This window comes from Pseudorasbora parva, chromosome 12 (assembly GCF_024679245.1).
Source record: "Pseudorasbora parva isolate DD20220531a chromosome 12, ASM2467924v1, whole genome shotgun sequence".
NCBI lineage: Eukaryota > Metazoa > Chordata > Actinopteri > Cypriniformes > Gobionidae > Pseudorasbora > Pseudorasbora parva.
This window is the reverse complement of record NC_090183.1, coordinates 28,835,222-28,847,072: the sequence shown is the minus strand read 5'-3', so window position 1 is coordinate 28,847,072 and position 11,851 is coordinate 28,835,222. Positions and strand designations below refer to the sequence as shown.

Sequence of the window (11,851 nt, the reverse complement as noted above, 5' to 3'; positions counted from 1 at the left end):
AATGGAAAATAGTTTGTATAGCTGTACTTTTATCATATTCGGTCCAGTGATCATTACTTTTACAAGACACTGAGAGGAATAAATAAGCTGTTACACATTATTTTCATACACACACATACTATGCAAAAGTTTGTGGTCTATATATATATTAATAATACTTAGGATATTAAGTAAAGATCATGTTCCATGAAGATATTTGGTAAAATTCCTACCGTAAATATATTGACAATGTATTATTAGTTTTAATATTGCTAAGGACTTAATTTGGACAACTTTAAAGGCAATTTTCTTAATATTATTTCTTAATATTATATTTTCTTAATAATATATTATTTTGCACCCTCAGAATCCATATTTTTTCATTTGTATCCTGACAAACTATACACATCAATGAAAAGCTTATTTATTCAGCTTCCAGATGATGTATACATTTCACTTAATATATTTTAGAGTTAAAAAAAATTACCCTTATGACTGGTTTTATGATCCAGGGTCACAAATAAACTCTTATCAAAGAATCCTGAAAAAACTATTGCAGCTTCCACAACAATATAATTGTTTTCAAATGTGATGATAATAATAATAAATGTTTATTGAGCACCAAATCACCATGATTTCTGAAGGATCACGAGACACTGAAGAATGATGCTAAAAATTCAACTTTGACGTCACAGGAATAAATTACATTTTGAAATATAGTCAAATATATATATTTTTAATAACATTTCACAATATTACTGTTTTTATCAAAATTTTAATCAAATAAGTCTTGTTGAGCATAAGAGATATTAGCAAATCTTTCTGACTCTAACATTTCTAACTGTGGTAAATGTATACATAGATACATACATTTAACAAAGTATAAAGATTACATTACAGACACTTAGGTGAGTATTTTGTTGCACAGATCTCAGATACAATTGTGTCCTGCACATTATGTAACCAGAACATACAAAATAAATGTAAAAGTCCAGTGTTATTTAATACCAATAAGATGGCCTCACAATTCAGTGTTGCCTTTATCCTGTTCACTCAGCTACTTTAGTAATTAAACAATTTAATTATAATATTTGATATACTCAGATATACCTCAAATACTCAAAATACAAGAGAAATTGTATGTAGAGTCTTCAATGTCCTTCTGTCGAGTGATGCATTTTATTCTGATTCATATGTTGGGTTGATCTTCCCCTCATCCACACTCTCTTTAATTACACTAAGAAAGCCTTCACCCCTTAGACTTTTGTCAAAATGTCCAGTTTCTTCCCTCTTTGGCCTCTTGGTTTTTGGATAACTGTAGCACAATAATAGTAGTCCACTTACAATGAGTAGGCAAACTGAGCCGATCCCAATCCCAATCCCTGGACCCACTTCCTGTTTTACTGGAGCAGAAGGCATGTAGAAGTCAGGTGGGAAGTCTATAGTGAGATTCGCCAGCACAGAACTCATATTCCAAATGACAGGGACCAGAGTACATGCTGCAGTTATCCAGTACAAGGAACCCGCCATCACAAAGGCCAATCTGGCATGCCCGCCATCAACCCCAAGAATCGCGATTCTCACCGCATATCCCGCCACCAGGTTTGCGACCACCCCCGTGCAAATAGCGGCCATGCAAAGTACCTGGGCGGCTGCAATCTCTGGAGGAGTGAATGAATCTGTAAGACTGATGCTTTTGCAGATCTCAGCCGAGTCCAAAATGTGGCTGTTGAAACAGGCCCTCCACACGCCCACCCACGCCAATCCTCCAGTGATGACTGTCCGATTGTCCACGTACCATATCCTCCAGTCGTTCACCCCAGAAATAGAGGCCATCATTATCCATCCTACAAACCCAAGAACCAGACCTCCAAACTGCATATGGACTGACGAGGCCAGGTAACCCATTGCTAAAACTGCTGAGACCAGACACCAGGCGGTTATGAATATTTCCTCCTCAGCTTTGCCAACTGTCCTTCAGGGCCATGGCAACATTGCACAGAACTTCTGTCAGATTAAACAAATTGAACAATGTCATTGATGGGGAGAACTAAAAGACATTGTCGCCTTTGGCTTGGCTTGCTCAGTTGGGGACACTAAAATTATGATCAAAGTTATTCAACTAAATATACAAATAAAATGTATGAATTAGGTTTTATTTAATTCTATAAACTATAATACTGATCAGCCAACATTGTCGCTATATGATAAATTAAAATAAGCTGATAACATCACTATTTTCTCCAGAAAGAAACAGCCAAATCTAATTTTGTTGCAATATTGTCCTGTTTGACACTGTGAAGCTGCTTTGACACAATTGTGATTGTAAAAGCGCTATATAAATAAAGTTGATTGATTGATTGATTGACATTCTAAACACATTTGTTCAGGTCTACAGACCAAGTTTTTGATCATGCCAAGGACCCAACATGTGAGGATTCCATTTGGAAGGACCCCTTCCTAAAATATAAAGTCATCTATACACTACACTACCATTACAACTGTTGGGGTCAGTATTGTTAGTACTAGTATAGAGTAGTTTATTTTTTAGACTACACAGTTAAAAGTAAGATATTTACATGGTTAAAAAAGCTATGGTTTCCACAAGAATATTGAGCAACACAAACGTTTTCAACCTTTTAATAATTCAGTTATTTAAAGTGTTGCACCAAATCAGTATATTAGAATGATTTGTGAAGGATCATGTGACCCTGAAGACTGGAGGAATGATGCTTAAAACTCAGCTGTCATCACAGGAATAGATTACATTTTAAAATAAATATTTTTACTGTAATATTGATCAAATAAACGCAGCCTTGGTGAGCATAAGAGATGTTTTTCAAAATAATACATTTTACAATACATATACAATAATACTTTTCATGTATAAATAATAGGTACACTGTAAAAAAATATTTAGAAAAAAAGTTACCTCGTTGCCTTAAAATTTTGAGTTCATTGAAATTAAAATGTTGAGTTAATACAATGAAAATCTTTTGAGATTCGACAACCTTTATTAAAATATTATTAAAAGATTTTGTAAGCTTATTGGGTAATTTTGTGTGTTTTATTTCTAATGACACAGTGAAACATGCCAAATAATGCTATTTTCATGATTTATCAATTTTTTTTATGAGGTTAAGATACAATAATATTTTGAGTTTCTATTTATTAAACAAATTTCCTTTATTGTATCAACTCAAATTTTTAATTTCAATAAACTCAAAATTTTAAGGCAACCAGGTTACTTACGTTTTTAAGTTAAACCAACAAAAACCAACAACATTTTTTTACAGTGTATGCATTGATACTGCATGTGTGAGAAAAATAGTAAGCATGATATTATGTAGAAAACATAAAACATAAAAAAAAACATTAAAATTAAAAGGCAAAAAACAAACAAACAAACAAATATAAAAAAAATCCTAAAAAAACATTATTAGGAAATGAATGTGTTTTAAGAAAAGTAATAAAGGCATTTTTCTATTGATAGTCCTAGAGAAAGTCTATGATTCTGGGCTGTCAATGGAAAATGGACAATGATTTTTTACCAGTCATTATAAAGAATACATAAACCGTAATAATTTTTGGACACCCACATTTTTGGCCCCCCACATCCCATTATAGGTCCTTATGACAGTAGGGATAAGACCGGAAAGCATTTGGAAAATGCAGGGGGAAAGGGTTTGGGACATGACGCAGGCCAGATTGACGTGTTTGGGATATACAAAGTGCTTCCTTTGGACACAAACAACCATTTTAAACTGAGGAAAATGTTTTTCCATATGTAGCTAGTGTTTAAAAAAAATGTGGTGAAGAGTGATGTTTCCAGAGGGAGGAAAAAAAGACACTGCATTGAGGGTCAAGCACAAGACTACACATCTGAGACCAAGCAGAGGAGGAAAAGGAGGGTGTGGAGAGAGAGGGAGGGAGAGAGAGAGAGAGAGAGAGAGAGAGAGAGAGAGAGAGAGAGAGAGAGAGAGAGAGAGAGAGAGAGAGAGAGAGAGAGAGAGAGAGAGAGAGAGAGAGAGAGAGAGAGAGAGAATTATACTAATATTTCCTGCCTAGCTCCCTGCACACCTGGGGTTGCGGAATGTGTCAGGATAAGCTGAAAGGTCATTTACAATAATCTGTTTCTTCACACACAATCAGAGATGGAAAAAAAAAATATTAGAGCTTTGGGGAAGTGATTTCTTTACCTTTGCCAACCCCCAAATGACCCCTATCCCCTGTGTTAGCCTACTGCTTAAAACTTACAAATGTCATATTATGAGGCCAGGCAAGTCTATTGAGCCCAAACAGTTGTTCTATTAATATTCATTTTTTTTGCACTTAATTTGAAGTTCTTAGTTTCAATGTTATTATACATTTAAGCTTACGTAGGCCTACTGTGTATAAATTAACAACATGAACTTGCTATAGGGAGTAGTTTAGAGTTATTTGCATGTAATTTTGCATAATTTACTTTTATTACTATAGTACATTAATGTAAAATTTAACAAAGACACTGTAAAATAAAGTGTGACCTTTTTAACAATTTCCAGGGGTAGGCTACTTCAGGCAACCTTTCAGTCATGGTTGTGTAAAATTGACCTAGGCATGTTCATACATGGATCCTTCGTGGAGACTGTAGCCTACTCACAACTCGAATAGAGCACAACAAACTCATCCTTACCTGTGAAATGTTTTGAGCTCCTTAGCATCTTCGAAACTGTCAATCAGTCCGTCCAAAATACAAGGATTCTCATTCGGAACAAGCGGAAAAGACGACTTTCCAAACTGGTACGTAGAAGTCAAATACAACCGCGGTTAATGATTAATGTAGCATATCCAATAAATGGATGAGAGGGCGGGGAGGATCAGTGCAAAACAATGAAAAATTACTGCGTAATGAATCGCAGAATTATTTTACTGATAACTTTTTCCTTTGGCCTCATGGTCAGTTTAACTTGACGTAATAGTTTTTTTGGGAATAATTGTCGAGAACGTATCTGCAGTGTAAGTGTATGCACGTGATAATGTAACGTGTTATCTGCATACTAATCCGTAAACAAAAAAAGACTGTTAAAATTGCATAAAGCACTTTATTCAACAAACATCTTGGTAACATGCATGGTAGAGCTCTCATGTAGGCTTCTTAAATAAATTAAACCTTTCGTCAGGATTATGTTTATTTTTAAATTATCTATAGACCCTATATATATATATATATATATATATATATATATATATATATATATATATATATATATATATATATATATATATATATAACTGTTTCTTTCTTTTTATCGCACATTACTGTTTTCAGATTTTAAAATATTATGTTTTTAATATTTTAGCAAAAAAATATACACATATGGCACAGTATTATTTACACAACTGTGCCTGCCAATGTTTTGCTCTACCAGCTGTCGGGTGCGTTTTTACAGATAGATACATGTCAAAGTCTCTTTGATTGTCCAAAGCAATTAGATTATATCTGAAGTTAAATATTACTGAAAACGAAGGTGATCAGAGCTATTCAGATAAAAAAGATAAGATTGCTTCAGTAAACAAGAAATTAAAGCATTTAATCAAGTAATATTGGACTGCATAACTGACAGGCCTACACACCCTATTGTAGAAACAACACAGCCTATATAATTTAAAGGGATAGTTCACCCCAAAAATTAAATTATTTTCTTAATTAGCTACTCACCCTCAAGTCGTTCCAAAACTTATAAGACTTTAGTTCATCTTTGAAACACATATGAACTTTTTGATGAAATCTGAGAGCTTTCTGTCCTTCTCAGATGGCTAGAATTGACGCTTCAAAAATTCATAGAGACTGTAAAACTAATCCATATGAATTGAGCAGTTCAGTCCAAAATTTTAAACGTCCAAAAGATTTCTGAAGTGACATGATGGCTTTATATGATGAACATATTTAATTTAGACTTTTATTCACATATGAACATTCATCAACTCACACATAAGTTTTGGTAAACAGAAGCTCATGTTTGTCTGACATGCGAGAACCTTTTGTGTTAAGCAGCAAGTTTGAACTTCCACAAGTACCAATGAGACACATTCTTGTTTTACACAGCACATTTGAGCTTCCACAAGTACCGATGATTAGCTTGGATGCCAGCCGAACTTAGCCCCGCCCACAATTTTTTTAGGTCGGCAGTTCGGTCTGGCCTCACTCCATAGAGGAGTAATTATCTCTGTACAGAAACTGTTCGGACCAATGAAATCATCAGGGCGGGCTTTAGATGATGACGGACAGATGATAAATAGTAATGTAATCATGCACCTCATCAAAGGCGCTTGGATTATATTTGTTCAAATCCTAAACAGATAGCTTGTTTGTATATGCATTCACCTTCACAATTTCCCTCAAAAATGATGATCATGTTGGGTAAGTACTCTGTGTCTCTCTTTTCTTTTTTTACAACACCGGCTAAGATCGTTTATTCCAGCACACGTGCAGACAGGGTTGCCAAGTTTTTACAACAAAATCCGCCAACTACTAGCCCTAAACAATAGCTTCTCAGTGGGGGTTCTCCGGAAAAAAAAGGTGTTTGGGGGGTAAAATGTGTGTTATTTTGGCAAGGTTGCCTGCTAAAATTCGCACTCATGGGTCTATATATCACATAATAGTCGCTTCAACCCGCAGAAATAGAAAACATCAGCAGAAAAAAACACGGACTTGGCAACACAGTGCAGTTGAGCTCTGTTGACATTTGACAATGCGTCGCTTCGTTGCTCTGATTGGTTGTAGATCTATCCAGTTGAGGTCTTTCCTGGTTTGGTTAAAACACGCCCCATAATCACAGCCCAATGGAGCAGTTTCAGACTCACATTCTGACTAGAATTGAGTATGACCACGTCAGGCTAAACAATGATGAGGTTCATTCTCATGTCACGCAGCAAGCTTCAGCTTCCGCAAGAGGTTTGTTCTTGCGCATAAGGCAGGTTTGGTTGAGCTTGTTTATGTTCTCTGATCAATGTTTATGTGAATAAGAAACTTTGTGAACTTTTTGAAGTGTTAGTGTGTCAGTTGCGTAGGTGTCTATTGAGGAATAAAAAAAAAAAGATCTTCATTTGTGTTTCAAAGACGCACTCAAGTCTTACGGGTTTGGAACGACATGAGGGTGATTAACTAATGACAGAAAAATAAAAATTTTGGGTGAACTACCCCTTTTAAGGAAGTGTAAATAAGATTGTGGCTAAAAATGGTACTGCAGGTGTATCCCCTCTCCTCCTCCTTCCTGACTCGAGGTTGTCAGATAGGCTGCAGGGTCGAGCAGGATCGTTTGACGCTGTAGTTGTGGTAACTAGAGCAGATCTGGCAACCCGAATGCCCAAACACTACTGACTTTGTGATTGGTCGATAGGTGGAGGGTGGAGCTTCAGGCCAAAACGCAACATGTCAACATCAACATCAGTTGAGGGCTGCAACAACAACTTTTAAATGACAATATCCTGGCCGGATTACTGTTGTCAGTGATATAAGTATTTGAAATTAACATGATTTCTTAATGTCTAGTGACATATCAGGGCCATTTTATGATTACTTGAAATACATTTCTTACATACAGTTCCTTTAACTAAAATGTCTTTCTTTTGATATCATTATGGAAATGTACAACTTAATATTTAGGATAAATAATATTTATATATTATAATATTTAATAAATAATAGGATACTTTTGACAAAATAAATCTTGGGTGATATATACGGTTGGTATTTCTAATAAGAACATTTGTATCATACTGCATCCATGCCAATAATTGTCGGTATAAAGCAATAGCAATGATACAGAAATGAGGCATGAAAGATAAAAGCCTTAACAATTTCACCTGTTAAAGCATGCTGTTTTTGTGATTTGTGTGTCACTTGCAAAAAATTAAAAGAATGCTGCTTTTGAATAGCAATCAATGGAAAAAGATGATTGTCATTTCAACATCTACCAGCGGGGAAAACTGAATGATGCTAAGCCATATCACATATCTATCACATATTTTGTGGAATCTCACATATCACGTATGTCTCATGTATTACTAGAACTCAATGATCTAGTAATACATGATTTGTCTTTTCTACACATGAAAAATGATTTGAGTTTGTGACACTTAAATGTAATAACACTGCTTTTCATTAGCTTTCTGTGGAAATAAGGCCACAATGAAAAGCAGAATTGTGACTACTTACTGTGCTACATACTGTTTAAAATGTACAGACTAGTCCATGATGTTTTTTTTCCTCATTTTGAGGGCATTCTGACCGCATAAAATATCAAACCACACGAATCTTACAGATTAAGTTATAAATGACACAGACACATAACTTGGAGCAAAAGGCAGCTGGTATTTTATAGACAAGCACTGAATCCTTAGTGAAATAATATTATATAGTTTAGGCAAGTCTCTTAGATTCTTTAAACAATAGAATACTTACAGTCAATCCTAATTCTGGTGTTACAATGCATTTTACGGTGATATACATCTATAAAAAGTGTGCAGACTAAAGTGGTAGTTTGCTTGGCTAAAATAAAGTGAAAGAGTACAATGCTAGCCTATTCTAGTTATATACAAAGATTCAAAACGCTAAAATAAATTACTAAAAATATCACTGAATTATTTTTAACAATCAGGATAGTGACGTCATTTGAAATAATGCACCCCCAAAAAGTCAGTTTTGGAAGTTAATTACAGCCTCCTGATGCAAATAGCAGCACAGTTTACATGTGCAAAGCTTGGGTGAAAATTTTGAGAGTATGTTTGAATTACAAGCGTTTGTATATTGGGCTTGAGGCACTGTACACTTTAAGGTGTCTTTCATTGCCCTCTAGTGGTTAAAAACATACAGCACAGCGAGTTACCATGGCATGTTTATACCGAGTGGCAAGTGTTGAGCACACCTAGGTGCAAAAAGGGCATGGCCTATTTAAACAGTTGTGGAAAAAAATGAATAGTGTCTTTAAAAATTATTATTATTATTTCACCATATAATTCTATGGGTCGTGTAACATTGAAAAGTCATGAACGCATAAGATCAGCCGACACTAAAAACCAGTTATGGTCAAAACATGATCTGAAAGTGCCCAGCACTTTCAGGGTCTTCATGAGTCTTGCCAAAATGCTCTCTGCTGGGTCAGACAAGGAGCACTCAATATAATGTCCGGAATGCAATTCTATTGGCAGTAAATGGACATTAAGTACAGGCACCCTGTTATATAGGGTGATGTCAAGCAAGTTACTCTGGATTACTGCATGAATCATTTTTTTCCTTTAAAAAAAAAAAAGTCCTTAGTTGGTTGTCCTCTGGTCCATTGGGAGACTGTCCATCAGGCAATTGAGCTGCTCCTCCCCCAGTTTAATCTTGTCCTCGAGCTTGCGTTGCTCAATAATAAGGGCAGATTTCATTTTGACAAAGTGCTCATAGTCAGCCATACTCTCCTCTGGCAGGTAGCTGGCCAAGATGTAGTAGACCACACGCTCTCTCCTGTCAAGGTTCTCCTTCAGCTCCTTGGCATCCTCATGTTGACGGATCAGCAGTTTGCGTTTTTCTGTCAGAGTACGCTGCAGAAGGAAGATGAACATTTAATGTTTATTCATATACAGTATACACACACATACACACCATTAACAAATGAGCGCCAAAACTGCATACAAAAATTAGAATGAGTTCTCAAGGATCATGTGACACTGAAGACTAGAGTAATGGCTTATGAAAATACAGCTTTACTTTCACAGGAATAAATTACATATTAAACATATTAAAATACTGACAAAAGTGTCCCAATTAATCTGAATTCACCATATATACCTAGGCATTTAGACTGCTTCTACAAACATATGTAAAAGAATGGGTTGTTCTCAGGAGCTCAGGGAATTCAAGCGTGGTACCGTGATAGGTTGCCACCTGGGTCCATTTGGAAAATTTCCTTGCTGCTAAATATTCTACAGTCAACTGTTAGTGGTATTATAACAAAGTGGAAGCAATTGGGAACAACAGCAAATCAGCCACAAAGTAGTAGGCCATGTAAAATCTTGGAGCAGGGTCAGCGCATACTAAGATGCACAGTGCTTAAAAGTCAGCAACTTTCTGCAGAGTCAATAGCTACAGACCTCCAAACTTTGTGTGGCCTTCAGATTAGCTCAAGAACAGTGTGTAGAGAGCTTCATGGAATGGGTTTCCATGCCTGAGAAGCTGCATCCAAGCCTTACATCAAGTGCAGTGCAAAGCATCAGATGCAGTTGTGTAAAGCATGCCGCCACTGGACTCTAGAGCAGTAGAGACGTGTTCTCTGGAGGGATTAATCACGCTTCTCTATCTGGCAATCCAAAGGACGAATCTGGGTTTGGCGGTTGCCAGGAGAACGGTACTTACCTGACTGCAGTGTGCCAAGTGTAAAGTTTGTTGGATGGGGGGGGGGGGGGGGTATGGTGTGGGGTTGTTTTTCAGGGGTTGGGCTTGGCCCCTTAATGAACTCTTAATGCTTCAGCATACAAAGACATTTTGGACAATTTTATGCTCCCAACTTTGTGGGAAACATCCCAACTTTTGTTCTAACATGACGGCACTAGTGCACAAAGCAAGGCCCATAAAGACATGATTGACCAAGTTTGGTGTGATGGAACTTAACTGGCCTGCACAGAGTCCTGACCTCAACCCGATAGAACACCTTTTGGATGAATTAGAGCAGAGACTGCGAGCTAAGGCCTTCTCATCCAACATCAGTGTCTGACCTCACAAATGCGCTTCTAGAAGAATGGTCAAAAATTCCCATAAATGCCCTTCCCAGAAGGCCTGGAAGAATTTAATCTTTCATAGCAGCAAAGGGTGGGCCAACTCCATATTAAATCCTACAGATTAAGAATGGGATGTCAAAGTTCACATGCATGTTAAGGCAGGCGTCCCAGAACCTTTGGCAATATAGTTTTTGAGTTGTTGTTCCCAATTGCTAGATTTTATACACCTGTTGATGTATATATTTATAGTATGGTGAATTCAGGTTGATTGTGACAAAGATATTTGTATTTATATAAATAAATATTCACAATTATTTATTGTATCTCTAAATGCCTTTACAATTTCTTGTTTACATACAAGACACACAAACTTCTGATGAGTTTCAGGTAGTGTAAGCAAATAAAACATGATGCTATATAAAAGTAAGTGCAATTTAATTATCTGGTCATCAATTTAAACATATATAAATGACATGGTAGTGATGGTACTATAAAATATAACTGTAATGTAGCCTATATAATGGTACTCAGTTATCGATGTCTCAGGATGTCTATACTAGAGAAATTATGAGTCTAGTGCTCTAAATTTATCTAAATAATAACATCTGGAAGTGACATGTGTTGGACATAAACCTTTCATCTATATCAGCCTTACATGGTACTTTTACGTTATCACAGTTTTACAGCTTTGATTTTGTTCTCTCTTAATCAAAATCAATTTGTGTGCTTTTTGAAATCAACAACATCAATTCAGCTTTTTCCAATCTCTTATTTTCATTCTCACCCTCTCCTCCTGTGAAGCATCTTCCTCCAGGCTGTTCAGGGCATTCTCTACTCTGGCCAAACGGCCAGACAGAGACAGCAGAAGGTTGACCACTTTATCAAGATCACCGACAAACATACGGAACTTGTCGAGTTCATTGGGCTTGCAGACACCTTGTACGATGGCCTCCACATCTTCCCCAAGAGCATTGTTGTCCTGCACGTCCTCCTGTAGACTCTCCTGAGCTTCCTTCAGCACCTGTAACTTCTTGCTGAGGCTATCAATCAACTCATGCTGCAAAGAAAAGAAAGTCATGTGATAAATTATTTTAAAAAAAACAAATTATTGTACAATACAATATGTTTG

General features: G+C 36.2%; 2 protein-coding genes across 8 annotated transcripts in view; both read right to left on the bottom strand.

The window, feature by feature from the left end:
* Window positions 1-607: 607 nt before the first annotated feature.
* Window positions 608-4,758, bottom strand: cldn34a (claudin 34a). The gene is made up of 2 exons (XM_067459753.1): window positions 4,655-4,758; window positions 608-1,986 (listed from the first exon to the last, which is right to left on the bottom strand). Exon 2 carries the CDS (start codon window positions 1,885-1,887, stop codon window positions 1,159-1,161), a length of 729 nt encoding a protein of 242 aa, XP_067315854.1. The 5' UTR covers window positions 1,888-1,986; window positions 4,655-4,758; the 3' UTR covers window positions 608-1,158.
* Window positions 4,759-8,315: 3,557 nt separating this feature from the next.
* The window catches only part of shroom2a (shroom family member 2a), a 56,341-nt gene continuing 52,805 nt past the window's right edge, over window positions 8,316-11,851 (bottom strand). For all 7 annotated transcript variants that reach the window (XM_067459733.1, XM_067459738.1, XM_067459732.1 and 4 more), the window contains 2 exons: window positions 11,507-11,779; window positions 8,316-9,549 (listed from right to left, as the gene is read on the bottom strand). In XM_067459733.1, the coding sequence (XP_067315834.1) occupies window positions 9,277-9,549; window positions 11,507-11,779 (546 nt within the window). In that variant the 3' untranslated portion in view covers window positions 8,316-9,276. The remainder of the gene's footprint in view (window positions 9,550-11,506; window positions 11,780-11,851) is intronic.

What these genes read in the sequence shown, in the direction of transcription:
- cldn34a (XM_067459753.1), bottom strand. Translation starts at nt 1,887, where the DNA reads ATGGGTTACCTGGCCTCGTCAGTCCATATGCAGTTTGGAGGTCTGGTT.